This window comes from Panthera onca, chromosome B1, assembly GCF_046562875.1.
Source record: "Panthera onca isolate mPanOnc1 chromosome B1, mPanOnc1 haplotype 2, whole genome shotgun sequence".
NCBI classification, from domain to species: domain Eukaryota; kingdom Metazoa; phylum Chordata; class Mammalia; order Carnivora; family Felidae; genus Panthera; species Panthera onca.
In genome coordinates, this window is record NC_138342.1 from 95,376,079 (window position 1) to 95,399,260 (window position 23,182).

The window sequence follows — 23,182 nt, forward strand, 5'->3', positions numbered from 1 at the left end:
ATGGCCAGAAAAATCAGACTAGCTTTCCACCCCTGAAAAGATTTAATAATTGGAATATATATGGAATATATATGCTTTGTGAGATGCAGGAGAATATTATGAGCATAACAGAAGAATTTTACCAAATAACCATAAAGGTGATTAACCAACTAGGGCACACATCAGATGTGTTCATAGATATTATGAAACTTATTACACTATATCTATGTGTCCTGTAAAACTGTCCTGTTGGTTTTGCAACCAAATATTTTACTAGATGAAAGAATGCTATTAATACAACAAGCATAAGATTGCTTTTGGTTCTTTTAAAGGCAAAATTTTCATTCACCTTCCCTTCAATCAGCTTATCCACAGTGCTGGTAGAGAATAAGCACAGATTAAGTGTGTATTTGTTGAATGAAAACATAGACAAAGTAATTATGTCTGCTTCAACTTCAGTTCTTCCCATTGTTTCCTGATATCCCTGACTGAATGAATGTTGGCTCTCTCCCCCAAACCTCTGTGTAACTTAATAGCTTTTACTACATTAGGTCTATAGTACAGATTTTTTTTTGAAGCTGTCTAATCCACTCTCTGAACTATAAAATCTTCAAAAAAAGGGATGGTGTCTTATCTTTTAGTCTTTAGTCTTGATATTGCCAATACAGCAATCAGCTCCTCAGTGCATGGGGTATAGTTTTTGAAAAGCATTTTATATTTATATAGTTCCAAATTTGTAAAAGTGAAAAATATGCATGTCCTACTAGTAATAATTACAAAACATGCAACTTAACCAAGTTTTCTGACTGGTACAACAATGATAAAACGGGGCACTGAGAGGGAACACATCACATTCTCTGAGAACTCTATTTTGAAATTATCAAAATGGAACATTTATTTTTAAATGCTCAGAAACACTACTTTTTTTTTTTTCCCCTAAAGCATTAGGCACAGGGTCCTGCATCTAGTAGATACCATTACATATTTGATGAAAAGAATTTTTTATATGGGGACAAAAACACAAACACTTTAAAACAGAAAAAAAAAAAAAAAAAGTATTTCATGTGCCAAGATTTGTTTTTGCTGGTGGAGAAAAAAGTTCTTTTTAAAGATTTAAGAACAGAATTTTTCTCTAATAGCTTCAAATCGTAATAAATCTTCTAATATTTAAAAATTACATTAGGAGTCCTATTAATTCTACCAGAAATCTCAAATTGATGAGAACAGCATCTTGGCCTCACAGAACAATAAAGGACTTAGAGATGTCTAAAAAATATTTCAACTGGTCCCACAGCCTCATTCTGTATGAGAAAAAATGAGGCTTAGAGGAAACATAATGTTAAATGTTTAGCCGTGGGTAGCTCTGAGACTGAAACTTAAGTCTTCATTCTGGGTCAGCACTTTTGCCAATAAACCTTAATCTAATCTATCTACTTTAGCTCCCTATTGAGATTACAAAATCCAACCCAAGTCTTATTCTCTTATACATTTACTTAGAAAGGGCTGTGATATTTCTATACTTCATTATACATTCACCCAGCATGCATAGAATACAGATCTTCTCTGACATTCAGTTCCTGAAATATATATATCACATTCAGATGACTGCCCTTGTCAAGGCCTATTTCTCAAAGAAATGGACTGGATCTGTCTTATCTGCCTAAGGCCAATGGCTCTGTCTGTTGGCCTTTCCCTTAGGGACTATAATTCTAGCTCCATTACTTCCTTGCCCAGCCTTCCCTTAGATTTCAGATAAATCCACATCTCTTATCTCCCAGAGTTCCCGAGGTGTGCCTGAAAATCCTGCTAGGCATAAACCCTGAAGGAGAAGGATTCATTATTTGCTGTGAAGAGGTCTTTGGTTTCATGCAAGTCTTTCCCACTGATTCCTGAGTCTGTTTGCAAAAGGAATTACTAATGCTTTATAGTTGGAAATGGTGGATGGATACCTAAATGAAAATGTAAATTTAAAATAGCAAGAAGAAACTTTTTTTTTTTAATGGAACTCACTGCCTCTTCTATTTTGCTTTTTAGAAAGGGAAAAGTATTCCATTAGAAGAAAACTCAGTGCACCTATAAAAATAGAACTTCCCATTAGATTGTGAATAGCTGACATTCCATAGGAAGTATGCACAAGTACCACACTGCCAAAACCATCATCAAAAGGGCAAACACAGGAACATTCCTTCTTTAGGAATTCAAGTAGTTATTTTATCTTGGATCTGATTGGTTAAATGGCCTCTAATTTCCCCATGGGAGTATTTCATCAATAACTGAGACCATACTTTTCTTAACTATGTATACAATGTGCATTGTTCTCAAGCTACTTTTCTTCTTCATAGAGTAACCACAATGATTAATTTAGAGGAATTATATTTGTTACAATGTCTTTTTAGTCATTGAATATCTATACTTACAACCATTGTTTTCTAACTTTCTAAAGCTGAGTACTTTATAGGATTGTATTGAACTAGTTTATTAATCTCATTTACTGGCAAAGCATTTTGATGAAAACTGGTCTTAACTCTTCTCTTAAACATTTAAGAGTAATTCCAAAGAGTCTGAGCTCTTCAATCTAGTAACAGAGGTTTAATGGCCTGATGCAGCATATTTGATGTTACTATGGTTCAAATGTAAACTTAAACCTTGAAAAGTCTACATTTGGTTTCAGAGACATTAATAACAAATATCATTACAACAGATATGATCCACTGTAACTGAAAATTATATTTTCTTTCCACATGAACTGTTTTTTATAAGTTTTATAAGTTCATTTTTAAAAAAAAGATGTATGAAAAAATAAACTTTATTCTAAATTCTGTGATTCTTTTTTTTTTAATATATTTTTTTTAACGTTTATTATTGAGAGACAGAGAGAGACAGAGCATGAGCATGGGAGAGGCAGGGAGAGAGGGAGACACAGAATCCCAAGCAGGCTCTAGGCTCAGAGCTGTCAGCATAGAGCCTGACATGGGGCTCGAACTCACAAACCGCAAGATCATGACCTGAGCTGAAGTTGGACACCTAACCGACTGAGCCACCCAGGCGCCCCTAAATTCTGTGATTCTTATTCCTTCCATTTAGTAAGGAATATAAAAAACTATAAAATTTTAAATATGAATATAAATAACTTGGTAACTGTGGAAAAGTGGCATGGCATGGGAAGAAGCGTGTTGCCCTTTTACAACTGACCTAACACTGACGTGCTTCTTGGAGCTGAAGCGGATGGGATATACTACTCCACAATAAGCTGCTCTGGCAAAAAGATCAGAATATACCATTCCACAATAAGCCACTTTGCCAAAAAGACTATTATGATCTAAAGTCAAATGAGAATCAACAAATACGTGAAGAATTCTCTGCCTTTCCCTTATCTGCCCAAAAGCAGACAATAAATTTCCCTGTGAGGAAGGTATCTGTTCCATATACCAGGGAAAGAGCAATTCTTAGCATCTAAGACAAGAATTTGACACCTTAACTGCTTCTTTTACTTTTATTCCTTTTCTAAAAACTCCCACGCACACAAACATTTATAAAAATTGTGTACCTTTCATTCTGTCAATCTTCATTTAGTCTGATTCACGTGCCTTCACGTATTGAACATAAGAGGGTATAGGAAAAACATATCCTCTCTGATAGAGCTGTGGTCAAACCTGAATAACAGTACTCAGGTAAATGAGCATTAGCAAAAGTGTTTTTCATTCTAGCATTCATCATAACATGAAAGACATATCCCAGTTTATAATAATATATCCTTGATTTATATAACAAAGATCTAACGAATTAAATCTATAAAGACATAACAAGTCTAAAAAAGTGAGTAGATGCATGTCTCTCACTAAATGCATGAAAAAAAATAAATCCCTGTTTTCCCAGCCCTGTGCAGCAGTAAGGAGGCACACCCCTGGGATGCCATAGGAGGCTAAATAGGACACCTAGACTTCTACCCTCACCTGAAAGTAATAAGATGGCACCTAATTACCCCTGCCAGTGTGGTATCAAAGGAGGCCTGATAAGAAGATTTAAATTAAATCCAGGTCTCATAAAATAATACCTAAAAAGATTTAAATTAAATACAGGGTCTCATAAAATAATACCTAAATGTCCAAGATATAATACCAAATTACATATGGTATCAAGAACCAAGAAAATTTCCATATTAATGAGAACACCAATACCAACAACACTAAGATGACAAGGCTGTTGGAATTACCTGACAAGGACTTTTGATCAGCTTAATAAAAATGCTTCAGTGAGCAATTATGGACACAAACAGAAAAAATTGGAAGTCTCAGTAAAGACCAAGAATTTATAGAAAAACTAATAGTCAAAATAGAACTGAAAAAAGAATAACTGAAATGAAAAACCCAATGGATACATTCAACAGCAGAATGAAAAAAAAAAAAAAAATGAAGAAAGGACAAGTCAAAAACAGTATAAATTACCTAATCTGACCAAGAGGAAAAAAAAAAATGAAGAGCCACAGGAACTTATGGGGCTATAAACAAAGGATCTAACATTCATGTTATCAAGTTCCAGAAAGAGAAGGGAAAAAAAGGGAAGGCTAAACAAGTATTCAAAGAAACAACGTCTAAAAAGTTCCCAAGTTTGGCAGAAGACATAAACCTGTATATTCAAGAGGTTAGCGAACACCAAATAAGATAAACTCTAAGAAATTCAAGCTGAGACGCATCATAGTCAAACTTCTAAAAGCTACAAAGAAAAAAATCTTTAAAATAGCTGGAGAGAAATAACACCTTACTTTTAGGGGGAAAACAGAATGACAAAAATTTTCTCATAAAAAATCAAAGAATCCAGAAGGAATTGACACAACATTAAAAGAATATAACTGCTTACCTAGATTTTTTTTAAGTTTATTTATTTTGAAAGAGAAAATGTGAACAGAAAGGGACACAGAGAGAAAGAGAGAGAGAGAGAGAGAGAGAGAGAGAGAGAGAGAGAGAATCCCAAGCAGGCTCCACACTAGTGTGGAGCCCAATGTGGGGCTCAAACTCATGAACCATGAGATTGTGACCTGAGCCAAAATCTAGAGTTGGAAGCTCAACCAACTAAGCCACCCAGGTGCCCCCTGGAATTTTTTATCTAGCAAAAATATCTTTCAGGAGTGAAGAGGGAAATCAAGATATTCTCAGAAACAAGGAAACTAAGAATTTGTTGCCAGCAAACATTTGTTGCTAGCAAAACAACCATTTCTAAAAGAATGCATAAAGGAGAAAGGAAATTAAAGAAGAAAGGAAATCATAAAAGAAGGGATCTTGGAACATCATAAAGGAAGAAAGAACAATGGAGAAAGTAAAAATATGAGCTCTGAGAAAGGACTGAAGAGGAAGTAATAACACCATATGGAGTGGTACCAAACTACAGCCACATCAACAAGCCATGGATGGACTGTGACTATGGAGAAGGAGCCTATACAGTAGGACTATGCATAATCAGAGCTTCAGTCTCTATTCTCCAGCATACACTGGTCACCAATATGGCAGACATACTTGGCTGCCTACCCAACAGGCAAAACTCCCCTATTTTCTTTTAACAAAGCCATTATCTAAGTCTTATCTGACTATACATACGGTGATTCAGGGGAAGCCAGTTCCCTCCCATTTTTAAATTTATAAGAGGTCAAAGCCTATTGTAATCCCACTCCCCTCCTCAATACTTGATTTAGGCATGGGCATGAGAAGCAGTTCTAAACAAGGATTCAATAACAGATTGTCTTCTGAGGGACTCTGCTGGAAAGGATTAACGCAATGGCATTAATACTGCCCTTTTTCCTGACTTTGAAAGTCACTGATGCCTGAAAATGAGGTAGCCAACTTGAGAACCAGCTCACATACTACAGAAAACAAACAGAAAGGCAGAAAAAACTTGATTTCTTAATGATATCACTGAAGGGCTGAATTAACCAAATTTTTTTGAATTAACCAAAATTTAACACTAACCTATCTTTAGATTCGTAAGAAACAGTATTTTTTCTTGTTTCCCAAACACATGAAAATGCTAGACAATAGTCCATTATATGAATTTACCATAATTATGCAACTGTTTCTCTATTATTGGATCCTTAAGTTGGCTTTCTTTCTTTTTTCCCCATTATAAAAGCTGATGCAGTGAACATATGAACATATTTTGGCATAAAGCTTCATCTAAATTTAGATAAATTTAGGGTATACTTTCCATGGACTTTGTTTATAGAAGTGAAATTACTATGTCAAATGGTATGGACATTTTGAATTCCATAAATTGTGTTCCTTTTAAACCCCTACCAGCCACGTGTATTGCCTGTCTCACGATATCCCAGTTGGGCAGAGCAAACTTATTTATTCTAGTTAATAGAACTTCATTTACAAATTCGTATTAGTCTAAGTCAATCTTGGTAATTCTATTCCTCTTGCCAGTGACTAGTTATGGGTTGGCATGTGACCCAGTCATGGCCCATGAGACAAAATGGGAAATTTACTGGGTAAATATTTTATTCTTATAAAGAAGAAGAGACAGGGGTGCCTGGGTGGCTCAGTTGGTTAAGCATCCGACTTTGGCTCAGGTCATGATCTCATGGCTTGTGAGTTTGAGCCCCACTGTGCTGACAGCTCAGAGCCTGGTGCCTGCTTGGGATTCTGTGTTATCTCTCTCTGCCCCCAACCTGCTCCTTCTCTCTCTCATTCTCTTTTTCTCTCTCTCAAAAATAAACATCAAAAAAAATTTTTTTTAAAAAGAAGAGACAATGTCTTCCACTGGATATTAGCATGTCTGTATATAATACCTTGAACCATACCAATCTGAGAAGAAAGTCAATAAGCTGAAGTAAAAGATGGGAGGCTGATATTGTTGTTGAACCCCTGAATAAACCACCCTCAAGAATCCTTCCTTGCATCTTTTTTTCCATTATTTTAATTATAATGTATTTATTTTTAATTTATTTATCTGAGTATAGTCGACATACAGTGTTGCATTAGTTTCAGGTACATCTCTATACATTATACATTCACAAGTGTACCTACCATCTCTCACCATATAACACTATTATAATATCACTGAAAATATTCCCTTATGTCTTTAATTCCTGTGACTTATTCATTCCCTAACTGGAAGCCTGTATCTCCCACTCCCCTTCACTCATTTTGCCCATCCTCACCAACTCCCTTTCCTCTGGCAACCATCAGTTTGTTCTCTGATTCTGCTTTTTGTTTGTTTATTCACTTGTTGCTTTTTTTTTTTTTTTTATTTCACATGTGAGTGAAATCATATGGTATTTGTCTTTCTCAGTCTTATTTTACTTAGCATAATACCCTCTTGCTCCAACCATATTGTTGCACATGGCAAGATGTCATCCTTTCTTTGTGGCTGTGTAATGTTCCACTGCATATGTGTACATGTGTGTGTATGTATATACATACCACATGTTATTTATCCATTCATATACTGATAGACACTTAAGTTGCTTCCATAACTTGGTCATTGCAAATAATGTTAAAATGAACATAGGGATGCATGTATCTTCTCAAATTAGTGTTGCCATGTTCTTTAGGTAAATACCCAAAGAGTGGGATTATTAGATAATATGGTATTTCTATTGTTAATTTTTGGAGAACCTCCATACTGCTTTCCACAGTGGCTGTATAAATTTACATTTCCACCAGTAGTACACAAGGGTTCCTTTTTCTCCATATCCTTGTTAACACTTGTCTCTTGTGTATTTGGTTTTAGCCATTTAGGTGTAAGGTGATATCTCCTTGTGGTTTTAATTTACATTTCCCTGATGATTGGTAATGTTGAGCATCTTTTCATGTGTCTCTTGACTTTCTGTATGTTTTCTTTGGAAAAATGTCTATTCAGGTCCCCTATCCATTTTTTAAATTGGATTGTTTTGCTTGTTTGTTTGTTTAGTATTGAGTTGTATAGATTCTTTATATATTTTGGATATTAACCCATTATTAGATACACCATTTGCAAATATCTTCTCCTATTCAGTAGGCTGTCTTTTTGTTTGGTTGATGGCTTCCTTTGCTGTGCAAAAGTTTTTTATTTTCATGTAGTCCAACAGTTTATTTTTGCTTTTGTTTCCTTTGTCTTAGGAGACATAGCTAGAAAAAATGTTGCTATGGCTCTTATCAAAGTTATTGGTCTTTAATCCATTTTGAGTTTATTTTATGTATGGTGTTAGTTTCATTCTTTTGCATGTAGCTGTCCAGTTTTCCCAGCACTATTTATTGAAAAGACTGGCTTTTTCTCCATTTTCCATATTCTTGTCTTTTTTATTATAGAGTAACTGACTATATAAATATGGGTTTATTTCTGGGCCCTCTATTCTGTTTCATTGATGTATGTATCTATTTTTGTGCCAGTACCACAGTGTTTTGATTACTACAGCTTTGTAGTATATATTGGACTCTGGGATTGTGATACCTCCACCTTTGTGCTTCTTTTTCAAGACTGCTTTGGCTATTTGGGGGTTTTGGTGGTTCCATACAAATTTTAGAATTATTTTTTCTAGTTCTACAAAAAATGCTCTTGATATAGGATGGCACTGAATCTGTAGATAACTTTGGGTAGTAACAACATTTAAATAATATTAATTCTTCCAATCCATAAGGGTGGAGTATCTTTCTATTTGTTTATGTCATCTTTAATTTGTCAATATTTTATAGTTTTCAGATTACAGGTCTTTCACCTTCATGGTTAAGTTTATTCCTAAGCCTTTTATTCTTTTTGGTGCAATTATGAATGGAACTGTTTTCTTAATTTCTCTTCTACTTTGTTATTAGTGTATAGAAACACTACTGGTTTCTGCATATTAATTTTGTATTCTGCATCTTGACTTCTTATTACTTCTAATAGTTTTTTGGTGGAGTCTTTAGGATTTTCTATGTATGCTATCATGTCATCTATAAATAGTGAAAGTTTTACTTCTTCTTTACCAATATGGATGCCTATTATTTCTTTTTCTTGTCTGATTACTGTGGTTAGGACTTCCAGATTATGTTGAATAAAACTGGTGAGGTGGACATCCTTATCTTGTTCCTGATCTTACAGAAAAAAGTCCTCAGTTTTTCACCACTGAATATGAGGTTAGCTATGGTTCTTTTTACATAAGACAATAAAGTGGGTATACATAGCCCAAAATATTCAATGGAAAATTAGCTCACATCAGCCCTGTGTATGCCCAAAGATAAAACTGATGACTGCTTATAATATCACTGTGAACAATCCAAACAATAGACTCATAACTGTTTCACCTATTTAGATTAACTTAAGTTTTAAATAAACACTCCTGAACAGTCACATTTTTTCAAAAGAATTAGAGTGAATGTTATTTGAAGAACACCTAAAAAAGCTACACAGTCATTAATTTAGACTATAAATTAGAAAAAAATATTTAATTAAAAGTGGTTTTCAAATAGCAAAAATAAATGAACACAAAGTATGTTGTACTTACAAATCAAACACCAAATAATGGAAGCCCTCTTCTGATATGCTGTCATGAAGTCGCACTAAAAATATAAATAAAGAAATAATTTTTAAAAAAGAGAAAAAAGTTCATGTTATATGTATAATGATGATGAACATTAAATTAGACTTCTAATGGGCATTTGTCTCCTAACTAAAAATGTTGGCAACACTCTTTCTTCTAGGCTCTGATAAGTGAATATCCTTTACAACAGGGCTTGGGTTCAGACAAACCCAAGTTTTAAGTTCTAATTCTGACAATTATTAACTATGTGAGCTTAATCAAATTAATCAACTTATAATGATAATAGTACCTATACTTTATAAAATGGTTGAGAAAGTTAAATGAGACAATAATAGTAAAACAATCTACATATTACTCAGTGAATAATAAATATTAATGATTGCTATAATATATATCTATCTATTCAAAGTGACCAGGTTCTACCAATTCTCCCACTTAGAGTCTCTTCCTTGTCATTCTCTTTGCTATCTCTCTAGTCCAGGTCTTCAACAACTCATGCCTTGACCAATACAATAGGCAGAAAGAGGAATCATTTTAAGAGTCTAGCAAGTGGTCTCCTTGTGTCTGCTCTTCTCATCCCTATTTGAAGGGGGGTGGAGATGGGGGGAGTGTCTACATAGCAATTCCTAGCTAACCTGTCAAAAGAGTTTTTATTATGGTACTTCTAAACTCAAGTGACCAAAATCCATTTAGCAAGTCATCAGCCAAAAATATATAGGTAGGAATTCTAATAAAATAATCTATCAGGTCCTCAAATTCACACTTTTTTAAATTTTCCAATGAGCTAGACTTACACTGATAAGTAGCCAAAACAAATGTTTGCTCTTCTGAACTGGAAGCACTCATTACCTACTGTAACTCTAAAGTAAACTAACTACACATGTAGAACTTACATACTGCTTTTTCTGCTGTTTATTTTTGCATAAGTCCCCTTCCTCCCCCAACTCATTCCCACAGATAGCAAACTCTTCCTATTTATCAAAATAACTTGCGGTGGCCTGACCTTCATTGGGAGAAACAGAGGGCAGAAAAAGCAAAACACACACACACACACACACACACACACACACACACACACACACAAACAAACCCAAACCACACCAAACCAAACAAACCCACAAAACCTGTAGGACATACTGCTTTTGAAAAGTTACCACAAAAGGGTAATGATATCTACCAGAACCTGTCTTTACTATGTTCCCTATGAAATGATGGCCACCACATAGAAAATGTGGATTCCAAAGAACATTTAGATTGTCCCACAAACTACAATGATCCACAGAGGGAGTCTGCAGTACCATGAAATTCCCAAGCTCATAGACTTAACATAATCTCCTTTGTTTACAATCCAAATCCATCCCCTTCAGATATCATCTCTGACCCGCAATTAAAATCTTTTCTGAGGGGCGCCTGGGTGGCTCAGTCGGTTAAGTGTCTGACTTTGGCTCAGGTCATGATCTCACGGTTCATGAGTCCAAGCCCCGCGTCGGGCTCTGTGCTGACAGCTCAGAGCCTGGAGTCTGCTTCCGATTCTGTGTCTCCTTCTCTCTCTGCCCCTTCTCCACTTGTGCTCTGTCTCTCTCTGTCTCTCAAAACTAAATATAAATTTTTAAAAAATTAAAAAAAAATCTTTCCTGAATCTGTCTTCAGAAAATTTTCCAAGGTAGAGAAAACTTTTGTTCCATTACACAGAATTTCTTTCTCATCAATACTACCATACAGGTATCTTATTTCATAGGTTTTTTTGAATCCCTCACAGAAATCTGGCACATAGTAGATGGTCTTTCATAAAACTGCTCTGAGCACTTACTATACATTTGCTAGGCATTCTTCCAAGTTCTTGGACAGAAACTTTCACCAAAGCCCAATATACCTAAAATAAAACTATTGATACCAAACAATTCTTCCATAACTATAATTGTGTGAAGGGTATTCTGCAGTTTACCAATATCAAAGATGCCTACAACCTTTGTTTAAACTTACACTTCCAAAGAAAATCAAAATTTAGGCTCAATGATGTGTCTTCTGTTCATAGTCATTCAGCATACTAAGGAAAGTCAGGTCATAAGTGATAATTCAGTGGCTTTTCAAATGACAGTCTCAGAGATACCTCACTGAGCAACTGTAATACAACCTGTATTTAAATAAGCTCAAAGAATGGTATGTCTACTTAAGCTATTCTACAAAAAGAAGATGTTTTTCCATGCTATCAAAGTTAAAATGAAAAGAAAAAATCACAGTGTGAGAAAGAAATGATTACTTCTTTCTTCCACTGTCTCAAAATAAAAAGTTCAAGTGGAAATGAGCAACTCAGATTTTCAGACCAAAGAGTGGTGGCGCTAAACAGAAGTGGAAATTTCAGGTACAACTGGAGAAACAGTATTACTTTCTGGTTCTATCTGGAATAAAATTTTCTTAGTATCATTATCACTACCTTATTAATACTTGGAAATAATCATCATTTAGAAATAAATTATTTTTTGAACAAGTCAAGAGTTGCTCAGATGCAAGCCTAATGATTAAACATATATTTTTTGGTGAAAATCGGTTTCACAAAAGCATTTAGCAAGTAAGCACATAATAATGCTTAAGGACAAATCATTAGACACAAGTTCAATACTTTTGTATTACACAATTCCAAAATAATCTCCACTATTTCTACCCAGTCATTTGACCAGGTGAGATTCATTATGAATGAGTGATGTTATTAATAAAGCAGAAAACAACTAGCATCACCTTTACTTGGAATAAATATATATACATTCACTTTCTTCCCTCATTCCTTCCTTATGACCTCCCTATTTCCTTCCACTCTCTTTAAAATAACTAAAAAACAAAACTAAATGAAATGCCCACAATTTTCATTTCATTTTATTAACCAAATTATGTAATTTCATCTTCACACAGATGCATTCCACATGTTTACAATTACTCTGAGGATGGGTTGGTTTCCTTTTGAAACTTTGAACTCTTTATCTATTATTCTCAGAGTAGATGTTTCTATCATCTGAAGACAGTGTCTTACACACCCACAGATATTATCTTTTTCTCTTCGAGCCTTTTCTGTCTGTCAAAATTATCCATCTTCCATCCATTTCCTCTTTTTAACAGTTTGTCAAGGGTTGAAAATTGTGTTTACTTTCACAAAAACTTACTCTCTATAAATGACTGTCAATTCATTTATATGCTTAAGAAAATACAAGGCGCACTGTTCACCACAGATGCTAACCCAAGATTGGCAGTATGGCTGGCCTTGAGAGGACCGTGGCTGCTCCATGGTGGAACATGCTGTGCTATGTTCCTGCTATGACTGCCCTCCGTTATCACCATAAGCAGTTCATACAGGCACACACAGTTAACCTTATCACACTCGTCACTAAGGTGCTTCCAGAAAAAAATGTTAAAGAGGATAATGAGAAAAGCATTTGAGAACACAGCGTATAATACCTCCGGTAGTCATTCTTTTCTGAAGTTTCCTCAAAGGTAAAATCAAGTCATGAATGAACGAGTTTTCATAAATGGAAACAGTGTAACTGTTTTTATCCAGAATAAAATGTTAAATTCTGGAGCATTAAGTATGAGACTTACAGGGGGAGCAAAGGGGTTTCTGAGGCTAAAATGTTTCCAAGATTCATTTGACCCATGGCTTTTTCCTTTCTCTTCCTCATATATTATCAATTTGGTAGTTTGCGTTCAAATTACCATGGGATGACTGCTTTCTCTTCCTATCCTATATTCTTTCATGATTTCACTGCAGTTTCTAGCTAAGTACTACTTATACAAAGGGGCCAAATAGAACAAAATAGGACCTTATAATTATCAGAGAAACTAATTTTATGTAAATGTGAAAGAAGTTTCCTATTTAATACTTCTTCTCATTTAAGGGGTTAAAAGGTATAAAATAACTACAGCGCTGTGTCAACACAGTGCAAATACTTTTTCCAAGAGTTAGTTAATATATACAACCTTTCCCATCACCTTTTACAGATGAATGTGCACAGGCTTAGAGAGGTGAAGGAAACTTCTAAGGCTTAACAGCTAGTAACTGGCTAGGCTATGACCATAATCCAGAGCTGGAGGATTCCAAAGATCTGGTTCTTGCTCAGAATACTATATGGACCCTCTAAAATACATTTGTCAACAAACTACCCCCTGCTCCAAATACATCAAAAAGTATTAATTGGTTTGTCAGGATAAAATAATATTTTTTTTTTTTTTGGAGTTTATTTTTTTTTTTAAGGATAAAATAATATTTAAAAAAGAAGTAGACAGGAAAAAAATAGTTATGGTGATTAGAGAAAGAAAAGCAGTGCTAAAAAAAACCCTATTTACACAAAAAGAGAAAAAATATATTTTAAATGTTTATTCATTTATTTTGAGAGAGTGTGTGTGTGATCAGGGAGGGGTAGAGAGAGGGAGGGAGAGAATCCCAAGCAGGCTCTACACTGTCAGCTTGCAGCCCTTCAGGGCTCAGTCCCATGAACCATGAGATTATGACCCGAGCTGAAATCAAGAGTCAGATGCTTAACTGACTGAGCCACACAGGCTCCCCAAAAAGAGAAAAATATTTTGAGTTTAGGAAGTTTAAAATGTGATGCTGTATTTCTCTATGTAGTCCCTAAATCCCTAGAAAATTGTTAATTCTCCTCTTCCAATTAGGAATGTTAGAATTTCCAGTGACTCAGTTATTTTACCTGATAGGACATTTAATTTACTGAAAATCCTAAATACTTAAAGAATCTAAAAATCCTATATAATTATGATAACCTAGGAAAAGGCAGACGTGTGTGTATGGGCATGTTAGGAAGTGAAAATGAGTGTGAAAGGGAGAAAAGGGAAAGACTGGGAGAATTAAATTCTAAATAGAAGCCATGTCACAATTGCTTATTAGGTACATCTTATCTATTTTCAGGACACATATTAAGAACACTCTGTCAAAAAGTGAACATATTCTTTCACGGTGATTTATTATCTTAAAAAAGACTAATAGGATACAAAGCTACATGTTCCAATTTTAGTATACTTCCTTCCCTTTTCATTTCCTAAAAGCATCCTCCAAATACAATCAAGGGTGGTAATTATGATTTTGTGAAGTTATTTATACAACTTATCATTTAGTTCAATATACTGCTTATTACTCTTCCATTCAACCATACTCACTACTTGCTGTTCTCTACTAGAATTTATTATGGAGATGTGACAGCCTATTACATTGGTGGCTCCCAATTGACCATGTCTATCAGTACTCATGTCCTTGTGCAGTTCTCTCCCACACTGACTCTGAATTTGGCCCTGTGACTTGCTTTGTGTGATTAGCATGTGTGATACAAGCAAGAGATTTCATAAGCTGTTGTACATTGGAGTTTGTCCTCTTGGAAACCACATGTTATGCTAAAAGGAAGTTTGATACAGACTTAGACAGGAAGTCACAGGGAGAGAAACCCTGGAGAATAAAAGGCCATATTGACAGCCCATCACTAGCAGAGCTCATTGGTGAAGGCAATTGCAATTGTGACCTCAGTTATACCAAGTGGAGTAGAGCTACTATCCAACTGAATCCAGTCAGTCCACAAAGTCAGGAGAAATAATAAACTGATGTTATTTTAAGCCATTAAGTTGGGAATGGGAGTTGTTAGCCAACAATAGATAAATAAAAAGGAAAGACAATCTGAAATTTGTGATTGGCCCATTGTCCTCAAAGAATTGCAATTTTTTTAGCAAAAAAAAAAAAAAAAAAAGAATACTTTTCATCAAAATATGAGTTATTAGAAATCTCTAAAACTAAACATGACAGGGCAATGTTGTCAATGTTATCATAATACTAATAAAATAATTCTGGTGCAGAACAGATGCATTGCATTTTCATAATCACTATTTCTCAGCTCTGAGCAATAGTCCTGGTTATGAATGAAGTAGATTTTGTATTTTTAACTTTACTATGTTACAAGGATTAAGGTAGCTGAATTTGGTTCACATACTGGGATGGAAAAATGGCAGCTTGTAAGTCAGATACTTTTTTATATTCCATCAGCAATTAATTATATTTCAGAGCTAGAGCAAGCACTATCAAGTTATGGCCAAACAATGTGCCATAACTTTCTCAGAAGAGGGATGCCAACATTGAGTTCATTTGTTAATGAAAAAAAAAAAAAAATACACACACATACACACACACACGCACACATCTCAAACATTACAACTTTCAAATGGCACTATTCTAGAGACCCATTGAGCTCAACCATTACTAATGGCTCTTTTGTGACAAGGCTGGTCATTTCTAGAGAGAAAAGTTTTCAAACAGACATAAAAGCACTGAAAACCAAATTCAAAATCAAAGTAACATTTCTAAAAACCTGAAGGCAAATCTGCATGTGCATGTTTTCCTAATTTCTATTTCCTATAACACAAATAATACAGTGGATAAAACAATACCATTTAAAATATATTAATTTATGTTTGTATATTTGAGAAATATATGCACTCTGCTTCTTTGAGATATGGATTTGTGCACACTGTTCATTTTATTTTGAGTAAAAACATAGGCAGTCAAGAGACTTGTAGCACATATACTTTGATGTTCTTTTTTGTCTTAATATGACACTTTTTAAATTTACACATAAAAAGTAGGAATTTGACTTAGCTGGCTAAGGCAAATAAATAAAACTGTACAGGCACAGAAACCACAGTCTATCCTAATTTTAGATATTTGAACACAAATTCCTGAAATTGCATTAAGGATATGCATTTTTGATAAATACTTACCAATATACCCCATTAATAAATGCCACATGAACCACTATTTAGTACTCAAATGTTAAAACATCAGAAGTCCAAAAACTGTTTTAATAAAATTTCAAATATTTTCTTGTCATGAGAAGAAAATGTTTTTAAACTCAACTAACCTTAAACTATGTTTAAAACCAATTCAGTGCTGGAACACCCAGGTGGCTCAGTCAGCTAAGTGTCTGACTCTTAGTTTCCACTTAGGTCATGATCTCACAGTTTTGTGAGTTCAAGCCCCATGTCAGGCTCTGCACTGATGGTGTGGAGACTGCTTAGGATTCTCTCTCTCTCTCTCTCTCTCTCTCTCTTTTTCTCTCTCTGCCCCTCCCCCACTTGGGCTGTCTCTGTGTCTCTCAAAATAAATAAATAAACTTAAAAAGAAAAAGGCAATTCACTGCTTATACTTAAGAAAAAGAAACTATTTTAAAAATCAAAATTACTACATGAAAACTCAGTGGAGAATGTCATCCATATTAATTTTAAAATTATTTTAATAGTACACACAAAAAGTCATTGGATTCAAAGATCAGTGCTGAAAGTCAAACATATCATATCAGCTCTGTCAACCATAATCTCCTCCCTTATTCCCAAATTCTCACCCCATTTCCTGGTTCCAGATGAAAAACAAAGTATAGATTAACTTCAGTATTTATAAGATGAGGTTAGTAATATTTAGGGCTGACTAGAACAAAGCAGGAGATTTTCTACTAGGCCAGAGCTAGTCATAAACTCAGATTATCCAAAAGACCTTCTGGCTGGTCAAAGTATCTATTACTCAGGAAAATTTCAACCTTGGAAGATGAAAGAAAGTGAGGAGACATGACCAGTGGTTGCTAATTATAAGGCTACCTGCTACAGCAATCACATGACACCATGAACAACATGAGAGAGCAAGCAATCCTTTTGCTTAAAAAAGCCATAAAGGGTTAAACAGAATTTCAGAGATGGTTAATCAAATAGAAAAGTAAATGGATCATTCATGTAATACACTTTACTGTTCCCTTTTAATAAAATTGTATATGTGAGGAGAAATTAAATTATAGGTTTATTATTAAGCCTAGCAATATCTAGAATTTTCTTTAAAAAACATTTCAAGATTATCTTGTTGCATATTTTAATTGCATGATTCCATTTTACTTATTATAATTTGTTTTTTGGAAAAGTGATTTCATTTCTCAGAAAAGTTAGTATTTATTTCAAGATTCCTTTGTTTAAAAAAACTCTTTCCTCTTTCAATTATGCATGAATATTATTTATGTATTTCAATAAGTGATTCCAGCTTTCTTCATTATCTTTTTCCTGGTTTTATCCTTTAGTTATTCCACCTTCTCATGCTTATATAAAGCTAATCAGTGATCACTCATTGATATTCTTAAGTATTAGGAATATTTAAAAAGGAAGAGTAGCTGCTGTCATCATGACTTGCATATCATAAAAATCTTAAGATGGTGCACTTGAGGACCTAACAGTGTTGGACCAATACCATTTTTTGTTAAATTTATTCAAACTGTACACACCTATCTACTAGGTATTAAATGTGTAAGACTGTCAGGTTAAGAAGACAAAAAAATGGCCATTGGTAATTCCTCAGCCCTAAGTACCTGAATAGCACTCCTATCTTTCAGATTCTAGAAGCCAATGCAGGTTCAAGCACTCTGCCTCCTGCAATCTGGGTCAAAAAGAGAAGCCCGATTGATAATTTCACACCAGGCTGCTTAGTTGGCTCCCTATTTGACAGCAAGACATAAACACATGAAATGTCTTAAAGTAATACAGTACCTAGCTACACTTTAAGATTAAACAAAGGCTATGTGATTTATGGTAAACTAAGGCTATCACACAGGAAGGAGGCTGCATCATGCCAAAGAACAGACAAGATAAGCATCTTTTCTTCAAAGTGCACATCAAGAAAGCATTTAAAAAATATATATATTGAAGTGCATTTCACATTTAAGGTAAGTATAGCTTTGTGAAACTTGACTTTTATACATATATATTGTACACTGGGTCATGATGTAACCACATAACTGTAGATCACAGGAAAAAGGCTTGATAAGCACTGGGTTACATGATCCTTTAAGAGGATCCTGTAAGGTCCTTTCCAACTTTAAGTTTTTACATTTCAACATTTCTGCATGATTATGACTAATAAATGGTACACAAAATAAATAATATAGTGATTACCAATACAAGGTTGAATACAATCCCCTAAATGTAAGACTTTTTCCTCAAACAAATTTAAGTTTAAACACACTTAATTTTATTTTGGATTTGCTCTTAATGAGTAACTGGAGAGAAAGCTTAAAACACTTATCTTGCCAAATTTTTAATAAATCTCTGAAAAATTTACAGAGCAGATAAATTGCTTTTCTGACAGTAGCCCTTGGAGCAGAGAGTGAATGGAAAAACGTATTAGATCATCCTCTCTTTGTGGCTTACTACCATATTATCTTCACACTTGCAACAAATTTTCCCTGAAGACATACAAGCCCAAATGCTCTCATCTTCCAATTACTATTTGGTTTTCAATTAACTATTTTTATGCTGAAATTACTTAAAAAGATCAGCTTATTTCCTGTGTATAATATACATAAATGTAAAAAAAAAAAAAAAATACCGTGATCTTAGGCTCATAAAACTGAAGAAAAACATGAAAGTTATATATGAATTTATTCACAAATTTGATACCATTGGAATAATAAAGGATATTAATAAATATAGCTATAGGCACTGTTAACACCAGTCAGTACCAGTCAGTCTCAGGTACCTGGTAACATATTTTTGCATAAGCATTCAATGGAACAGTTTACCTAGATCAATGATTTTTTTTAAGATTAATTTTTCCTTACCACGAAATCATGGAAGTTATAACAAATGTCAGACATCCCAAATATGGGGGCATTTGTCTGCCTCAAAGACATCTCTAACTAAATAAGCCCAAAGAATTTACTATCTTCCCTCTAAAACCTGCTTTACCCAGTGTCTTCCATATCTTTCTAGTTGCTCAGGATAAAAAAAACTCAGCGTAATTCTTAAGCAAATTCTTCAAAATATATACTGGAAAAAAAAATTTGTTTCTACCCTGTCCCCTCACTGTACTTACAACAGCAGCCAGAACAATCCTGTTAAAACTGAAGGCTGATTATTTGTCCCTCTGCTCAGAACCTCCAATGGCTCTCCAACTGCCTCTGAGTAAAAGCAAAAATCCCATCTATGGTGTATAAGATGCTTCAAAACCCACCCCCCTCCCCCCCATCATCTCCTTGGCCTCTCCCACCACCATTCCTCCTCTAGTTTACTGCTCTCCAACCACAGTGGCCTCGTTGCTGCTTCGGGAGAACTCCTGGCAAACTCTTGCCTCGACTTTGCACTTGCTGTTTCCTCTGCCTGGAACCCTTTTCCCCCAGATATGGCTCACTACCTCACCTCCTTCAAACCGCTACTCAGTTTTTCACCTTTTTGTAAATAAAGTTTAACTGGAGCACAGCCTCGTCGTCCGTTTGTTTACGTATTAAAATTGATGGCTGCCTTCAAGCTACAACTACAGTATTGAACAATTGCAACGAAGACCATATACCCAGGAAACTGAAAATATTTACTATTTGGCCCTTTATAAAAAAAGTTTGCTGACCCCTAGAGTAGAAGAAAAAATCACTGAAAGGGAGAGAATCCCTTGTAAAAGGCCTGGGTGTGGCACAAATAATCTGTGTAGCTAAATATAAACCCACCAAGACTGAGGATTACAAGTGGGGAAGGAGAGAACATTGTCAATCAGCTCCTACACAACACAACAAAGAGGGGCGGGTACCAAAAGAATGGCAGGAAATGGCTACACTAGAAAGCGTAGGATGTCATAATCTGAGAAAATGTTTCAAAGATAGGGTGGTGGAAGGATGGAGGTGGGGGATATTGAGGGAGGAGGTGTTAACAGTGGTTTTACAAAAGCAGTGAAGAGCAAGAAAACACCTATCCACCCCCAGGTGCAGCAGCATGTAGAGGAAAGAGAAAACAGCCAACTCAAGAGAAAGCCAGATTGCAGTCAGCACAAGAAGCAGAAATGAACATTCAGAGATGACTGGGAGAACAGAGGGCATTTTGCAAATATTATGGCGTCAGTTTTATTATTGTATAACTGAAAAAACTAATAAAAGGTATGAAAAGTTGGCAATATTCTCACAGTCTAGATATTAACCAAATAGTTCATCAAATTGTTAAAGATTCTTTCTTTGATCAATTTTCATATTTATTTTTTTCTTTTTTTAGGAAAGACATGTCTTTAAATATTTTTTTAATTTTTTTAATGTTTATTTATTTTTGAGAGAGAGAGGGAGAGACCATAAGAAAGGGAAGGGCAGAGAGAGAGGGAGACACAGAATCTGAAGCAGGCTCCAGGATCTGAACTGTCAGCACAGAGACCAACGCAGGGCTCTAACCCACAAACCGTGAGATCATGACCTGAGCCCAAGTCGGACACTTAACTGACTGAGTCACCCAGGTACCCCTAAATATTAATTTTTAAAGATCCCATTTAAGGAATATGAGTTTCTGTCATTTTCTATCATATTCCTTGGGGATTTCTAATCTTATTAAAGTGCTCCTGTGGTTTTAAATGTTTATGCATATGTCCTGTATCTTAGCATCTAAATTACAGAATAATCTGATTTTATTCATTCATATCATAATGATTTTAATATATTCAAATTCAGTTTTAATTTTTCCTTCTTGGTTATTTTCCAGATAGGGAAAAAAAAGACACATTTTTAATTTGTTCTTAATAAAAACTACATGATATTAATTTTATTTTTAATGGAAACTGGTTTTGCCATCTCTACTCCTAAGCAAAATTTATGTCAAACTGTTCTTTAATGCTGAACAAAAAAACATTAACAGGAAATACATTTCAGATGTAGTTGGTAAGTATTTTTACTTCTATAATCCTGACTACAGTCTTCATTTAGAGATTCTAAGCTTGTAGCATAAATGTCTAAGGAACTTTTTGAAGGTTGCACCTAATATTTTTAAGAAATAAAGTTCTTATTAGAGGTGGGGAGTTCATTCTTTCAGCCTCCCAGCCAGTTTATTTGAATGCCACATGCTGGGGCCATAGCTATGAACAAGTCAGTGGTGATACCAGACCTCACACCGGTATCACCAATCTTTGGGACAAAATCCCCTTGCTAACTTTGTGATTTCGTAGTCTTGATTATCAGATTCACAGCTTTATAAAAGCACACCCCAATAGTTTTATTTTACAGTCTCTTCTCATTATGCACCCCTATGTGAACACAGGAAGACAACAAGGATGAGGTGGCCAACAAATCTAAACAAGGCATCAATGATAACTAAAGGCACTCCAAAACAGCATCACCTATGAGTGGCTACTAAATCAACAGTCTTTATTTACTGACTAATTGGTTTCATCACACAATAGATCTACCTGATTTTCCTTTTTTCCTGGATTGACTTGCTGAGAAAATTTAACAAGGTGTTTAACCTGAAAGATAAATTTCCCAGTAAATAGCAATTTAGCATCCCCTGTGAGCTAGCCACATCATCATCCACAAGGCAGCAATCATTCCAAAATGTGAATATGATTATATTACACTTGCGAGCCTTAAAATTCCTCGGTGTCTTCCTTCTGATTTATCACATCATTTATCATCTACACCGGGACATTTTGAGAGTAAAAGAAGGTGATTAATTTTTACACCAGTCAATCAGGACAGCCCTTGGAAAAGAGGTTAGTGTGGTCACCCCACCCACCAGGCTCTACCCCTTCAACTGTCTTTATGCTTGCCCCTCCAGTTCCTTCCAGCCACAGAGGTCCTCTTCCAGACTCAGGTACTCCGTTCCCTCATGTAACAAGCCACATCTCCACTGGTAATTCTTTGCTTGGCCATCTCTTTCCTACTCTCCAACTTAACCCCTAGCTATCCTTCAGAATTTATTTTAAGCATCACTTTGTCAGGAAAGTCTCCTCTGGCCACCCAAACAAACGCTCATAGCACCTCCCATCTCTCTTTCATAGCACTGGAAACACCTGCAATGATACATTTTGATTGTGTGATCCTTTGACTAGCATTGTCTTCCTGATTCACTGATCTCCTCAGGTGACTGGATTCCTATGTCCCCAGGAAACACTTTCATAGTATCAGACACCTCGATTAAAACAATGCATATATACCACAAACCTGCAAATGGGCAAAAGGATGAATACATGTCTCGTGACTATCATAATGGAACACTATCTAACTGGCTTACCCAAGGATCACCCAATTCTCTAAGATAGTATCTTTATTCTGTTTTAGTATTTACTATTGATTACGTTCTAAGCAAGAATGTGTAAACTGTGGTCCACCGGCCAAATCAGGGTAGCAGCAGTCTGTTTTTGTACCGCCCATGAACTATTTTTGGTTTTGGGGTTTTGGTTTTGTTTTGTTTTGTTTTCTTTACATTTTTAAGGGAATGAAAAAACAAGTAAAACAAAAATGTATGATACAGGCCAAAGACCTTATATGGCCCACAAACCTAAAATATTAACTGCCATACAAATAAAGTTTGCCAATCTGTAGATTAGGCTATTTCACTTCTACAGATGACAGTGCAAATGACTCTTGTCCGATAGCAATGCAAATGAATGTTCTGTTATAGAAATATAAATGGATTCTCAAAGGTTATAGTTTTATTGCCTATAGGGCAATAATCAGTTTAGTACCATAGCAATGACATTCCAGAATTCTGTGACTATAAATATTTCTCTCACTCTGGCATTGACATTCTGCTAGTTCCCTCATTAATTAGTTAAGCAAATCTCTGATATTTTAGATAATATAGAATGACTTAATAGGTGTATAGTATCACATTATATGATCACCACAATCTACTTAACCATTCCCCTCCAGAAGGACACTTGGATTGTTTTCAGCCTTT

At 35.0% G+C, this 23,182-nt stretch overlaps 1 protein-coding gene across 20 annotated transcripts in view; it reads right to left on the reverse strand.

Annotated features, from left to right (window-relative positions):
• CAMK2D (calcium/calmodulin dependent protein kinase II delta) overlaps positions 1 to 23,182 on the reverse strand; it is a 313,697-nt gene that overhangs the window by 145,165 nt on the left and 145,350 nt on the right. For all 20 annotated transcript variants that reach the window (XM_060654320.3, XM_060654319.3, XM_060654322.3 and 17 more), the window contains exon 4: positions 9,434 to 9,488. In XM_060654320.3, coding sequence (XP_060510303.1) covers positions 9,434 to 9,488 — 55 coding nt within the window. The remainder of the gene's footprint in view (positions 1 to 9,433; positions 9,489 to 23,182) is intronic.